Raw genomic sequence first — 15,477 nt, 5'->3', positions numbered from 1 at the left:
TATATTTATTAGTTATGATCAATTACTCCTTCTGATCCCAGCAAAAGAAGGAACGATGCGTACATACATGGAAGTAAGGCTGGGCGATATGGCAAAAAATAAAATCTCGATTTTTTAAAAAAATTTTTTTGCTGAATAAACTGAAATTTTTTTCTTGCAGCGTCAGATACTATTTTAATGATGTTTGAGACAACAACTGTATTGCTTCCCAGTGCAACAGTGCTCCCCCCTGTGACTAGGGCAGACTGGGGGTAACTAAGGGAGCTGAGGGGGACTGGGGTTGACAGAGGGGGACTGGGGCAGACTACGGGTGACTGGGGCAGGAGTGCACATAGCCCTCCTTCTCTCACCGCGGCACACAGGTTCCCCTCCCGGCCACACATGCAGGTCCCGGGTCTCTGGAGGAGGCAGCAGGGACTTCAGGACAGGGCACCGCCAACCACACACCGCCCCTCTCCAAACTGATCGGCCGGCCGGCTGGCCGCCCGACGCTGTACCACGCCTCCGCCCACACCGCCCCTCTCTCGACTGCCCGTCCCGCTGTACAGCGCCGCCCGCCCCACACTGTACCCACTGTCCGCCCGCCTGCAATGATTTTTTGTGAAGATGGAAAATTAGTGAATTTTTAGCAAACGATTAACACTGATTTTATGGTCAGTTTCAAAGATGCGATCAACGACACACAAACAATTTTTTGGACGTGGCCTGCATATACACGGAAAGAATATTGTTTCAATTTCAATGATATAACGATTTTTTGCATGATAATACCCCCATGTAATAGGGCTCTAACATGGGAGACCTGCTGCTCTAGTAGACCTAGTGTTTTCATCTCTTACATGGTCAGCCATGGACAGCATGTAATACAGTACCTTACCTATAGTGGTCACTGCAGAGGAACTGTATAGTATAGACAAAAGTGACAATCCCATTAAGCCAAGCTGGACCAACAGAAATCAGTTTTATCCTTTTAATAGTCATACCCGGGAATTTTTTTTAAACATGGAAGGGGGGGGGGGGGTCGTGTCAATGACTGAGAGACCTGATTCTGCCAATCCTCCTCAGCTTGTAGTATTTGTATATAAATGTGCCCTTTTTTCCCTTTCTGTCCATTCAGAATCATTGTTCTTCTCAGAGCCCTCAAAGACCAGAGGGGGCGCTCTTCATGAGTTCATCTCCACAGTGGACAGTGTACGCTATTCCTTTCTCACCAGCCTGCTGCTTCTGCATAAACAGCCAGTTCTGCTTACAGGTGAGTAGGATTTTATGTCCTGGATTCTGTGAGTATTCTAATGTGCAGGAAGCAGGTTTGTTAAGGCATGGCTACTGAATCTACAATCTCTGAAGATGTAAATGGATACAACGCTCATGGTCATAGACTTAAATGATACAATTCAATCTTCCTGCTTCCACCTCCAGAGGGAGCTCAGGAGCTTACTGCAGACTGTGTTCTAATTGAGCTTAATGTGTGAGTTGTATGCAGTAAATTCCCTATAGTACATATGTTACCTGTCTTCAGATGGACAATCCTGTCACTTATGATACTATGACAATCGTCTACATATAATCCTAGCTTTCCTGTATGACTGTAGGTGACTCCGGAGTGGGGAAGTCAACGTTAGTCCAGAATATGCTTGAAAAGCTCCAGAAACCTGGCGGACTTGCTGTAAGAGCGGGGACAGTGCTGGGAGATATCTTCTTATTCAATGAGTCGAGGAAAATAAGGTTGGTGTGTATTTCTATATTAATGTTATGTTAGTTCTTCACTATAGTCTGCTTTGTGCTTAGTGTTACCCCACCTGACTTTTGCAGCCATTTTGTTTTCTTTGTCTCAATGCAGCTAAACTAAAAAAGAAAAAGCAATTACTTAATTAAAGGGATTATCCAGGCTTAGAAAAACATGGCTACTTTTTTTCTAGAAACTGCAATATTCTTGTCCTCAGTTTGGGTGTGGGATTTGCAACTCCAGTGAAGTGAATGGAGCTGAATTGTAATACCACACACAACCTGAGGACACGGTGGCACTGTCTTTGTAAATTGCTGTGTTTTTTTTCTAATCCTGGATAACCCCTTTGATATCCCCCTGCCCTTTTGTGTATACAGCTCCTGTGCCAACCTACATAGCCACAGATGATTTATTACACATCCCTTATATCAATATGCCCTGTGTATTAGATCTATAGTGATACACATATATGACATCATTACCTCATATTGTGTAACACAGCCCAGACGCACATACGAATAGGTCAAATGTGTGATACTGTCTTCAATAGAAAAATGGTGTAAAACAAATTTAATTGGTAAATGTGATGTCATCAGTCTATTGCAGAATATTACATCACTAACAGCAGTGTCCAGAGCCGAAGAAGATCTAGTGTTATCTGTGGAAGGTAAAACTCTGTCTTGTATTCTATCTATCTATCTATCTCCTATCTATCTATCTATCTATCTATCTATCTATCTCCTATCTATCTATCTATCTCCTATCTATCTATTCTCTATCTCTCTGCGTAAGGCAAAACTCTGTCTTGTATCATATCTATCTATCTATCTATCTATCTATCTATCTATCTATCATCTATCTATTATCTATCTATCTATCTATCTATCTATCTATCTATCTATCTCCTATCTATCTATCTATCTATCTATCTATTATCTATCTATATATCTATCTATTATCTATCTATCTATCTATCTGTCTGTCTATCTATTATCTATCTGTCCTATCTATCTACTATCTATCTCCTGTCTATCTATTATCTATCTATCTATCTATCTATCTATCTATCTATCTATCTATCGATCTATCTATCTGTCTGTCTATCTATCTGTCTATCTATTATCTGTCTGTCTGTCTATCTATCTATCTGTCTATCTATTATCTATCTGTCTGTCTGTCTTTCTATCTATTATCTATCTGTCTATCTATTATCGATCTATCTATCTGTCTATCTATTATCTATCTGTCTGTCTGTCTTTCTATCTATTATCTATCTGTCTATCTATTATCTATCTATCTATCTGTCTATCTATTATCTATCTGTCTGTCTGTCTATCTATCTATTATCTATCTGTCTATCTATTATCTATCTCCTATCTATCTATTCTATATCTCTCTGCGTAAGGCAAAACTCTGTCTTGTATCATATCTATCTATCTATCTATCTATCTATCTATCTAACTATCTCCTATCTATGTGTCTATCTATCTATTATCTATCTATCTATCTATCTATCTATCTATCTATCTATCTCCTATCTATCTTCTATCTATCTATCTATCTATCTATCTATCTATCTATCTATCTATCTATCTCCATCTATCTATCTATCTATCTATTATCTATCCATTATCTATCTATCTATCTATCTATCTATCTATCTATCTATCTATCTATCTATCTATCTATTTTTCAAAAAGATTGCAGCACTCGGTTATGCAGGTGGGTGCCAGCAAAAGAACCAGGATCCGCTAGTGCTTGGCTGGATTTAGAGCAAACAATTGCGGCACTAGAAAGTCTTTTCAAGTTAAAAAATACGTGATTTATTTACTCCATGAACAGAAACAATATAGCAGCGACGTTTCAGTCCTTTCCATGAGGACTTTTCTCAAGCTAATGAGCACACTCCTTTACCCGGGTTATATATTACACAAATACACACAGGTGCAATTACTCTGTCTTGTATTCTATCCTATCTATCTATCTACTTATCTATCTATCTATCTATCATCTATCTATCTATCTATCTATCTATCTATCTATCTTCTATCTCCTATCTATCTATCTATCTATCTATCTATCTAATTATCTATCTATCTATCTATCTATCTATCTATTATCTATCTATCTATCTATCTATCTCCAATCTATCTATCTATCTATCTATCTATCTATCTATCTATCTATCTAATTATCTATCTATTATCTATCTATCTATCTATCTATTATCTATCTATCTATTATCTATCTATCTATCTATCTATCTCCTATCTATCTATCTATCTATCTATCTATCTATCTATCTACCTATCTATTCTTTGTCTATCTGTGGAAGGTAAAACTCTGTTGTGTATTATATCTATCTATTATCTATCTATCTATTATCTATCTATTTATCTATCTATCTATTTATCTATCTATCTATCTCCTATCTATCTATCTATCTATCTATCTATCTATCTATCTATCTATCTATCTATCTACCTATCTATTCTTTGTCTATCTGTGGAAGGTAAAACTCTGTTGTGTATTATATCTATCTATTATCTATCTATCTATCTATCTATCTATCTATCTGTCTGTCTGTCTGTCTGTCTATCTATCTCTCGCTCATCCATCTCTCTCTTTCATAGGAGAGCAGGGAATAACAGTGTTTTCATCTGGACAGGAAACCACAATGACCCATCCATCCTAATGATTATATATACTATACAATGATAGGCCATGTTCACACAACTTAAGTTTTGTATTAATCGCGGCCGTTGTTGCAAATCGGCAACAACGGCCAAGATTAATACAAAACTTGCATGCACTGCATTCAGAGGGAATCCCGGCCGGAGTGTATACACATAGTATACACTCCAGCCGGCATCCCTAGGAGCCTCGCACATATACTATGTGTATACACTCCAGCCAGGATTCCCTTTGAATGCAGTGCACGCAAGTTTTGTATTAATCACGACCATTGTTGCAAATCGGCAACAACAGGCGTGAATGATACAAACCTTAAGTTGTGTGAACATGGCCCAATTCAGCACAAATGAAGATAATTCTGCTGGTATTGCAGTATCGGCCACGATGATCTTCACTGACACACCTGGGTCACAGAATGGCCGGTGGCATACGCCATGTGAACATGGCCATAAAGTGATTATATACATCATTATCATCAGTCCTATTACACTACCTGTGTTTTCCTCAGAAGCGTCGCTCAGTGGATTGGTCACAGAGGGACAGATGTATGAAGGTGAGCCCGGCTCTCAGAAGATGAAGCAGCTCTTGGTGTCCACAGTACAGCTGGGGCCACACACCGGCGCTGCCAGAATCCAGAGCCAGATCCTCAGCAAGCTGCTGAAGAAAGGCCGGGACACCCTGGGGGCCCCAAGGGCTAAACAAGTAAGAAACCGGCTACCCCACTAGTGACGTGACCAAAGTTATCCCTGTGCTCCTTCTCCAAGGTCTTACAGAACAAGATGTGGGTGCTGCTTTATTCTCTGATTTACTAATATGTGGCCATTTTTGGGTTTTGGATGGAAGTTAATATGGATGGAGTAGAAGTCTCCCATCCAGGACCCTGTTTATTATACAGAGAGAAGAACAACTATATAGGACATCTCTAACTTTGGAGGACTCAGCATCTCTATGCAGTACACAGAGAACCATGTAATACCCTATTTCCCCTGTGGGGGCACAGCAAAGAAATTGAACACTTACTGCAGATTTCCCAACTGATCACTAGCAGGGGCACCCGGTGATGACTGTGAACTCTTCTAAAGCCCTGTATACTCTGATATAACATTGGTTATATATTATATAGACATCCACATGTGTAATTGTCTCTTTCCTTCTGTTCTTCTTAGGTCGCCGTATTTATCGATGATCTAAACATGCCTAGCCCAGAGGAATATGGCGCACAGCCACCGCTGGAGATGATGCGTCAGTTCCTAGAACTTGGTGGCTTCTATGACACCCGGTCACTTACATGGAAGGTAGGTGGATATAAGGCTGGGTTCACACTACGTTTTTGCAACCTGTGTTTTTAATCAGTTTTTACAAAATAAAATGGATGAAAAAATTGATTGAAAAATGGATATATTCATGTACATTCACTTTGATCTGTTTTTCATTATAAAAAACGATCAAAACACATCCCTTTTTTTTTAACATGCACAAAAATTTGGTCGACCATTTTTTTGTGTATGTTAAAAAAACGGATGCATTGCTGTCCGTTATGTAAATAGAGAGCTAGCAGGGCCTCTCATGGGCCTCCTAAGCTGCTCCACACTCATTGACAGCAAGCAGAGATAGGGAAACTTGTCAGAAGTTTATTTGTTTACATAAGATTAGAATACAACTTTAACCCTCTTACCACCACATACAACATTGTACTGTGTCTGGTCTCACAAATAACTGTCCACTGTCTCCCCCAGACTATACTGGACACTACTCTGATTGCCGCATGTGCACCCCCTGGTGGTGGCCGCAGTGACATCAGCCCTCGACTCCTGAAACACTTCTGTATGTTGACCCTGCCTCATCCCTCCGTCCAGGCTCTACAACATATATTCCAGGTAAACATGTCATACAAGACTGAGGTCATAACAAATGGGATGTATAAGCTAAGAAAGGACATGGCTGTTGATTCCAATCATGGTGCCACTGCTGTTCATTGGCTGTTAGTGAGGTTGCGCTGCAATGCCAGATGCAACTCATGGACATGGGTGGCGCGGTTTTTGGAAGAACATAACCATGGAAATAAAAATGTATGGCGCATATCATGCTAGTCTCATTATGACTTATTATGACTGCCGTACAAGAGCACCAGCAAGTGAAATTGGTGCAATCATTGATCTCTTCTTTGTTGTCTCTTTACAGCCTGTAGTAAAATAAGATTAAAAACATATATTTTATGTGCATTTAATCACTTTTTTTTGGTGCAGTTAATGTAATCATCGTGTCCTGCAGCTTTAAAGACGATACTGGGTCTTTTGCTAGACACTACTGCCCTCTTCAGGTGCTTGGTACAAACTACAGGCGAGATCATCAGTGTAAACGATAGGACTTAGGTGTCAAACCTGCGTCCCCTCAGCTATAGCAAAACTACAATTCCCATCATGTTAAAGTTTTGGCTGTCCAGGAAAGTTGAGAATAGTAGTTTTGCAACAGCTGGAGGGCTGCAGGTTTGACACCTGGGCACTATACAGACGCTTTATTGGGACATGTGATGGCAATGGGACTGTCATATAACAAGTGTGTAGTACTTATGATTGTGTTGGACATTGAGAAAATCGAAATGAAAAATTACCATATAAAATATAACTTTTATTGGTAAATTTAAAACAAGCTAAGTATATCCAAATGCCCCACACATGAAAATATGTACAAAGAGAAGATCATCCCGGCTGGTATTGTGTGAACTGGCAGCAGCAGAAAACTGACATGTCAGTTTTTCCTGCGGCCGGATGGAATCGCGGACAGAGCGTATACTATGTGTATACTATTGGGGAGATTTATCAAACATGGTGTAAAGTGAAACTGGCTCAGTTGCCCCTAGCAACCAATCAGATTCCATCTTTCATTTTCCAAAGAGTCTGCGAGGAATGAAAGGTGGAATCTGATTGGTTGCTAGGGGCAACTGAGCCAGTTTCACTTTACACCATGTTTGATAAATCTACCCTTTTGTGTATAAACTCCGGACGAGATTCCGTACATTCAGAAATGTTTTGTATAAATCACGGACGTCTTTGCAAATTGCAACAATGGCCTGATTTATACAAAACATACGTTGTGTGAACATGTCCTAAGGGTGATCCTATACTCCTATCTCCTACTATCCCTCAAGAAAAACCCTCATAGTTGATAGATATAAGCGGAGGGGTACAGAGGTATTTGAACTGATTATTATTCCAGATACATTCCAGGTATGCAAAATCTTACACACAAAGATATCAACTACATGTAGGACATAGCTGTGATACTACAAAATGACCTTGATACTCCCCTTCAGCTGGATTTATGGGCTTTATGGCAGCTGCAATAAATTTAAATTGCTGCTCAGAAAAGTGCACATAGATTATTACAGTCTCCAGGAAGCGACTGAGTGCAGCCCCCCCAGAGAGCAGGGAGGGACAGGGCAGCTGTGTGTATATAGTATATAGTGTAGCGTTACTATACTGCCTTATTTAGCACTCCTCCTACAATATATGAAGTCCCTGCCTTTTAATAATAATGCAGTGATTCTGTTTACTCTGTCCCAGTCTACACAGCAAAGCTGACAAGTGATTTGCAGAGAACATGAAATACCCGTAAGTGGTTGGGTTATTGATAAGGTCAAGGCTGCTTCTGCTCCCAGTGATCAGGAATCAGAAACCATCCTACAATGTTCATCTTTGATTCTTCTTTTTTCTTCAGGTCCAGCTGGGATCCTTTCTGTTACGCCACAATTTTCTGGCTGACATACAGAAGTGCCGCAGCTTACTGTCCTCCTGTGCTATCGCCATGTACTTTAGGACATGTCACAGCATGCTGCCCACACCCGCCAAGTGTCACTACACCTTCAACCTCCGAGATCTGTTCAAGGTACCAATGTCTTGTCTCCTAACTGTCACTCTGCAACTTTAGTTGATCACCATTGTCAAGATCCCTACTTGCTGTCAGTTGAGTACAATGTATAAACATTATACACTAGTTTCTGAGCTCCCCCTAGTGGTAACTACTAGCAGCCAGCATATTATATTTTGTATCATTATCTATGCAGAGGAGTTGGGTCTCTGTATCACAAAACACTTATATCCATCAGCACAGACTGGTCATTGCTCTGTATTCTGCTCCAGGTCCTGCATGGGATGTTCCAGGCCAATGAAGCCGTCATTATCACCAAGGATATGGCAGCCCAGCTGCTTATGCATGAGACCACCCGAGTGTTTCATGACCGCCTTGTAGATGCGGGAGACAGAGAGATCTTCTATCGGTGTCTGTCAGAAGAACTGCTCAACTACTTCAAGGTATGTAGAAGAGCAGATGCCAGATGTCCAACATTTTTAGGGGTGTGTGTTCCTTTAAGAAGGGATTGGCCGCTCTGCCATCCTGCTCCTGTAATATCACAGCAATGTTCTGCTGTTGATGAGTATCTGAGTCTGTTAGCTCCTGAAATACACTGTGCTGCTGAGAAACCTGCTCCTTCCACCATGTGTCTGCTGTCCATTCCTCTTATTACATCATGACACTGCCCCGTCCTCTGCAGCCCTATCCACATTGCCCCACTCCTCCTCTGCTGGCCACCATGTTCTGAGTTTTCTTCTCTTAGATCTCGTGGCCGGCGGAGAAGCTGATGAGGGATTCACTGCAGTTCGTCGATTTTCTGGAGTTGGATTCGGCGGCCAAGACCCGAGTTTATCGCCCAGTGACAAGTCACAAGCAGCTGGTGTCCAAACTGGACGAGTACAGGATGAAGATGAAGATGAGCTCGGCTGGGGCTGGGGTCAGTGTTGGTATACTACTGTATCGCATGTATCGGCCCTGACGACACTTAACCTTCTGACATCATCTCTGTGTGACCTTTCTGCAGGACAGCTACGTGTTCTTCCTGGAGGCCGTCCAGCACATCACCAGGGCCGCCCGGGTGTTCAGGCAACCTGGGGGCCACATGATGATGGTAAGAAACATATTTATACAGCTAGTCAGACTCCAGATGGCAAACACTATACATAGCATTACTGATCTCATATTGACCCTGGGTCCTCCAGAGCTGTAATTCCTGGTCTGTACAGGACACTGCAATAGAAGTATTATTAGTAATGACCTGCGTGTTTTCTTAATTTTGGTTCCCTCTTCTTTTTCCTATGTGATATCACAGGTTGGTCTGGATGGGACGGGGAAAGTGAGCAGTGCGGCGCTGGCCTGCTACATATCAAATTGTACATTTTTTCGGCTATCCATCACTCAGGGATATGGCCATACAGACTTCAGGGAGGATCTGAAGAAAGTCTATAAGGAAGCGGGGCTGATAGGCCGCAGTGTGGTGCTCCTCATCCGGGGCTCGGACATCATTCAGGTGATATCTCTGCCTCCTTCATCATATGTTATTATATTTGTATGTACACTCACCGGCCACTTTATTAGGTACACTATGCTAGTAACGGGTTGGACCCCCTTTTGCCTTCAGAACTGCCTCAATTCTTGGTGGCATAGATACAACAAGGTGCTGGAAGCATTCCTCAGAGATTTTGGTCCATATTGACATGATGGCATCACACAGTTGCCGCAGATTTGTCGGCTGCACATCCATGATGCGAATCTCCTGTTCCACCACATCCCAAAGATGCTCTATTGGATTGAGATCTGGTGACTGTGGAGGCCATTTGAGTACAGTGAACTCATTGTCATGTTCAAGAAACCAGTCTGAGATGATACTAGCTTTATGACATGGTGCATTATCCTGCTGAAAGTAGCCATCAGATGTTGGGTACATTGTGGTCATAAAGGGATGGACATGGTCAGCAACAATACTCAGGTAGGCTGTGGCGTTGCAACGATGCTCAATTGGTACCAAGGGGCCCAAAGAGTGCCAAGAAAATATTCCCCACACCATGACACCACCACCACCAGCCTGAACCGTTGATACAAGGCAGGATGGATCCATGCTTTCATGTTGTTGACGCCAAATTCTGACCCTACCATCCAAATGTCGCAGCAGAAATCGAGACTCATCAGACCAGGCAACGTTTTTCCAATCTTCTACTGTCCAATTTCGATGAGCTTGTGCAAATTGTAGCCTCAGTTTCCTGTTCTTAGCTGAAAGGAGTGGCACCCGGTGTGGTCTTCTGCTGCTGTAGCCCATCTGCCTCAAAGTTGGACGTACTGTGCGTTCAGAGATGCTCTTCTGCCTACCTTGGTTGTAACGGTTGGCTATTTGAGTCACTGTTGCCTTTCTATCAGCTCGAACCAGTCTGCCCATTCTCCTCTGACCTCTGGCATCAACAAGGCATTTCCGCCCACAGAACACTGGATGTTTTTTCTTTTTCGGACAATTCTCTGTAAAAATGGTTGTGCGTGAAAATCCCAGTAGATCTGCAGTTTCTGAAATACTCAGACCAGCCCTTCTGGCACCAACAACCATGCCACGTTGAAAGGCACTCAAATCACCTTTCTTCCCCATACTGATGCTCGGTTTGAACTGCAGGAGATTGTCTTGACCATGTCTACATGCCTAAATGCACTGAGTTGCCGCCATGTGATTGGCTGATTAGAAATTAAGTGGTAACGTGCAGTTGGACAGGTGTACTTAATAAAGTGGCCGGTGAGTGTATGTGTTGTGTGTATCACACAGGAACAGTGGTTAATATATATATATATATATATATATATATATATATATAGGCAAGCCTGGAGAACACAGAAATGGCTGCACATTGCCCCCATGGTTGATACTAAAGCTTCTCAGTTATTATATGTATGTGTCGTGTATATCAGGGACAGACAGTGTCAGCTTTTCTGTGTCTTTCTTAGGACTCCTTCTTAGAAGACATCAACTGCATCTTGAACTCAGGAGATGTTCCTGACTTGTTTGACAAAGACGAGCTGGACGGTCTCCTTGTAGAACTGAAGACGGAGGCTGCAGAGGCCAATATGTCTGACAGCCCAGAGTCAATGCTGTCCTTCTTCCTGAAGGTAGGGGGCACTTAATGTGTCTTATCACATCATACAGTTTCCTTTGTAAAACATAGAGCTGCACCCTCCATTTTTTTGTATATAGAGTATAATCTGTGAAAAACGCCATGTATATAGCAGTGATATAGTACAGTCTCCCCTATAGTAGCTCGCTAGTTCTGTATAAAGGCCCATTCAAGCTTATGCAGCTGGTTTTCCTTTTTGGTAAGGCTGGTTTCTTGTTCTTCCATGCAGAGGGTCCGTTGCAATCTCCATTTGGTTCTATCTTTGAGTCCAGCGGGCCAGACCTTCCGCCAGCACTGCCGAACACACCCGTCTCTAGTGAACTGCTGCACCATTGATTGGTATGGCGGATGGCCCCAGGAGGCGCTTCTCAGTGTGGCAGATACCTACATTACACAGCAGGATCTGGTGCAACAGAACCAGGTGAGCCCTGGGATCTTAACACAACATTGGTGCAGACAGCATGGCATTGATTTTATTGGATGACATGCAATGCTTCAACTCACCTGTGGGGGTGCTGCAGGGAAATCTCTCACCGCTTGCAGCTTGTCACTGGAGCCCAACAGGTGGAAACTCACATGTGTTATTTGTGTCTTTACAGAGTAACATTGCGCAGGTTTGTGTCGCTATTCACAAAAGTGTTTCAAGCAAAGCGGCACAATACCAGGAGGAGACCCAGAGGCACTATTACGTGACACCTCAGAGCTATCTCAGCTTCATAGACACCTTCTCACACATCCTGCAAACGAGGAAGCAAAAGCTTATAGAGGACAGGTGCTTATCGAGCCGCAAGTCTTACCCTATACTAGTCCAGTGTGTGCCATATATCATGAAAAACTGCTTTGTGTGAACCTAGTCCTTAATAGAATGCATTAACCTCTTAGTGACAACTGAGTGACTGCACAATCACTCTGCAGCAATTGGAGACAACTGATTCCAGCCATTTAACCCCTGTAGTTCCATGAACAAAGGGAGAAGGGCTCAATGGAGCTGACAGTGTTTAAAGGGAATCTGTCACTAGGTTTATGCCGCCTTTATTGAGGGCAGCATAAACTAGTGACAAAAATGCTGAACAGATCGGTGTATTACTTACATCATTCTGTTCAGCCGTTCTCCTAATATGCAGGAGAATAGGATTCTTGCAATACCACTCACCCCACCCTCCAGCTGCTGATTGACAGGTGAATGCCTACACACAGCATGGATAGATAACTGCCAATCAGCAGCTGGTGGGTGGAGTTTCTGCTTCTCATGAATATCCAGAACTACTGGGCTCATGCACATAATGGAGAGAACTACTTATTGTCCATGTTATTCAGGAGGATATCTCCAAATCAGCTGCACAGAACAGTGTAATTGAGACAAAATTCTGTTCAGCTTCTCTGTCACTAGTTTATACTACCCTGAGATAGGACAGCAAACACCTACTGACAGAGTCTCTTTAAGGGTCTGTCCACACATACAGACTCGCATCGTAAATCTCGCTGCGAGTCTTTCAGGTCCTGGCAGTTCACTGTCACTACATACTCGCAGCTGTCTAAACGACCGCTGCATGTATGTAATTCTGCCGGCCCCTTAACCCCTTTGGCTCCCGCCCTGCTGTGTCTGTATACACGTTACCTGTCCTGTCCATGAAGGGGCTGGCAGAATTACATACTCGCATACTACCGTATGTAGTGACAGGGAACTGCCAGGACCTGACAGACTCGCAGCGAGATTTACACTGCGAGTCTGTAGATGTGGACAGACCCTTAAGAGGCACTGGTACAAAAAAAATAAATAGTTTGTCTAAAACAACCTTAAGCTTGTGGCCACTAGGTGTCTCCCTTTTTCTATGATCCACGCTCTCTCTGGACAATATTTGATCTTTTCTCTTTAAAAAAAAAGACCAAACACAGGAAGTGTCCACCCTTTCCACGCTGACAGAAATGGGATGAGTGTGTGTGTGTGTGTGTGGCGTGTGTCCCAGTGTCAACAGTATACCATTTTTTCTGATGTAAGCGATTGTCCTTTTGGCGTGGTGATTACCTGGCATGACAGTGACATGTGTGGTGCTTGGGATGAGTGTGTGTGTGGCGTGTGCTAGTGTCAGCTGTATAAGAAGACATACTCGTAGTGGGGTTTACATCCCGCTGCGAGTATGCAAGTGACAGCCCCCTTAGCCTCCCGCCAGCCGGAGCATACTGTACCTACCCCACTGTACCTACTGGATGTCCCACTCAGCCAATTAGTGCGCTGCCCCGCCGGAGCACACTGATAGGCTGAGCGTCAGGAGACGCTGGGAGCCCCCAAACAAGCCGGAGTGCAGACTGGTAATGTATGTACCCGGACAGCGGGGGCTAAAGGCGCTGACTTTGACATACTCGCAGCAAGATGAGAATCCTGAGTATGTCATCCCATTGAAGTGAATGGGCAGGTATAGCAGTGGATTTAGCAGCAAACTTGCGTGTGATCGTGCCCTTAATTGTAAATGTTATGTACTCATAAAATTAGAGCGTAAAAAAACTTGTCTTCTCTTAGGGATCGCTTCTTTACTGGGCTGTCTAAGCTCCTGGATGCTACAGCTTCCATTGAGATCATGCAGCAGGAACTGGTTACCCTGGGGCCACAAATAGAGCAGAAATCTAAGGTAATCATGATGCAGGGTGGAAATAAAGTATATATATATATATATATATATATATACCATATAAGATAGACAGATAGATATGACAGATAGGAGATGAATAGGAAATAGACTGTATATAGTTATATACAGTCACAATAGGTATCTCTCATCTTAGTTTTCTCACTTTCTACCTCTGATAGGAGATAGAAGAATTAATGGTGAAGCTGCAGAAGGACTCAGTGGTGGTGGAGCAGGTCCGAGCCATCGTACAGCAGGAGGAGGAGGTGATGGCAGAAGAGACGAGGATTGTACAGGAATACGCTGAGGTGACTTGTTTTCTGTATAATATAATTGTGTTTGCCAGGTATAAAAAGGAAATCAGCCCGGACTGAATTATACCTCAGTGCTGCATTCACAATTCTGCAGCTTCAGATGGGGATTGCAGTCTGGAACTTGTCATCTTTACACCAGACACTGTAAGGGCTCGTTCACACAGAGCAAAAGCAGCTGAATTTCTGCGCTGAATCAGCGCTGAAATTTCAGCCGTTAAAATAGGTGCAGAGCTAATTTCGATTGTGTTGAATGGAAATTCTGCTCTGCAGTTCACACAGTGGAATTTCCGCACTGAACTAATCCGCTTTCCACCAGAAGAATGATTTTAAACAATAGTGTGATATCGGGTACACCAGCCCCACAATGGTTTTATCCTTACGCTTAAATACAAGTAACTCCAAGAAGGATACGTGTAAAAAATATATTTTATTTCTAATCATTAAAATATATAACATAACATGAAAAAGATACAAATATTTACAAAAGTCTCCAAAAGTAGGTCCGTAGTCAGTGGGAGGTTGGTAAGGCTGTCATGTCCTTGCTGGAGGGAACTCTGTATATGTCCACAGATAACAATGCCACGTCCAGTCTCATTCACAGACAATACCGACAATATCTCCTGACCAATTAATTGAACCAATAGTAAAGGTGATCAAGCTACCACCGGACAGTTACCAAACCATGATCCTCTAGTTTAGAATTGTCCCAAGGCGAACAGACCGGCCAACATGCCCAACGCGTTTCAGTATCATATGTCAGATACGTCATCAGGGGCTAAACGGTCATAGCGTCATATATGTCATAGATTTGACAAGATAAATAAGACATCACATTAACACATGATTCATGGCTAATTGTGCACGCCAGTAGTTTATATGTGTGTGATGCTGATATGGAGCGCTGCTGTGTCCTGTACTCACTGTACCAACGTCCAGGTAACCAACAGATATTTATCCCACCGTACGTGACTGATTGCGGGTATCTGTCATGCTCAAGAGTCAACCTGGGTACAGACTCACATCTAGGACCAGTTAACAGTCAGCGCTTCCTGAGGAGACATGCTCCCGTCCTCCTGTTGCTGACTCCGCAGCAACAGGAGGACGGGAGCATGTCTCGCTATGACCGTTTAGCCCCTGAT

At 42.8% G+C, this 15,477-nt stretch overlaps 1 protein-coding gene across 5 annotated transcripts in view; it reads left to right on the top strand.

The window, feature by feature from the left end:
- DNAH14 (dynein axonemal heavy chain 14) overlaps positions 1–15,477 on the top strand; it is a 165,537-nt gene that overhangs the window by 115,770 nt on the left and 34,290 nt on the right. For all 5 annotated transcript variants that reach the window (XM_069954737.1, XM_069954734.1, XM_069954735.1 and 2 more), the window contains 16 exons: positions 1,118–1,252; positions 1,593–1,725; positions 2,323–2,393; positions 4,929–5,122; positions 5,587–5,715; positions 6,157–6,297; positions 8,138–8,305; positions 8,560–8,730; positions 9,033–9,206; positions 9,294–9,380; positions 9,582–9,779; positions 11,234–11,395; positions 11,630–11,821; positions 12,000–12,172; positions 13,919–14,027; positions 14,207–14,332. In XM_069954737.1, coding sequence (XP_069810838.1) covers positions 1,118–1,252; positions 1,593–1,725; positions 2,323–2,393; positions 4,929–5,122; positions 5,587–5,715; positions 6,157–6,297; positions 8,138–8,305; positions 8,560–8,730; positions 9,033–9,206; positions 9,294–9,380; positions 9,582–9,779; positions 11,234–11,395; positions 11,630–11,821; positions 12,000–12,172; positions 13,919–14,027; positions 14,207–14,332 — 2,363 coding nt within the window. The remainder of the gene's footprint in view (positions 1–1,117; positions 1,253–1,592; positions 1,726–2,322; positions 2,394–4,928; positions 5,123–5,586; positions 5,716–6,156; positions 6,298–8,137; positions 8,306–8,559; positions 8,731–9,032; positions 9,207–9,293; positions 9,381–9,581; positions 9,780–11,233; positions 11,396–11,629; positions 11,822–11,999; positions 12,173–13,918; positions 14,028–14,206; positions 14,333–15,477) is intronic.

The sequence above is a fragment of the Dendropsophus ebraccatus genome, chromosome 15, assembly GCF_027789765.1.
Source record: "Dendropsophus ebraccatus isolate aDenEbr1 chromosome 15, aDenEbr1.pat, whole genome shotgun sequence".
Classification (NCBI taxonomy): domain Eukaryota; kingdom Metazoa; phylum Chordata; class Amphibia; order Anura; family Hylidae; genus Dendropsophus; species Dendropsophus ebraccatus.
Note: the sequence above shows the minus strand (reverse complement) of the source record. Positions and strands in the feature narration are given on the sequence as shown.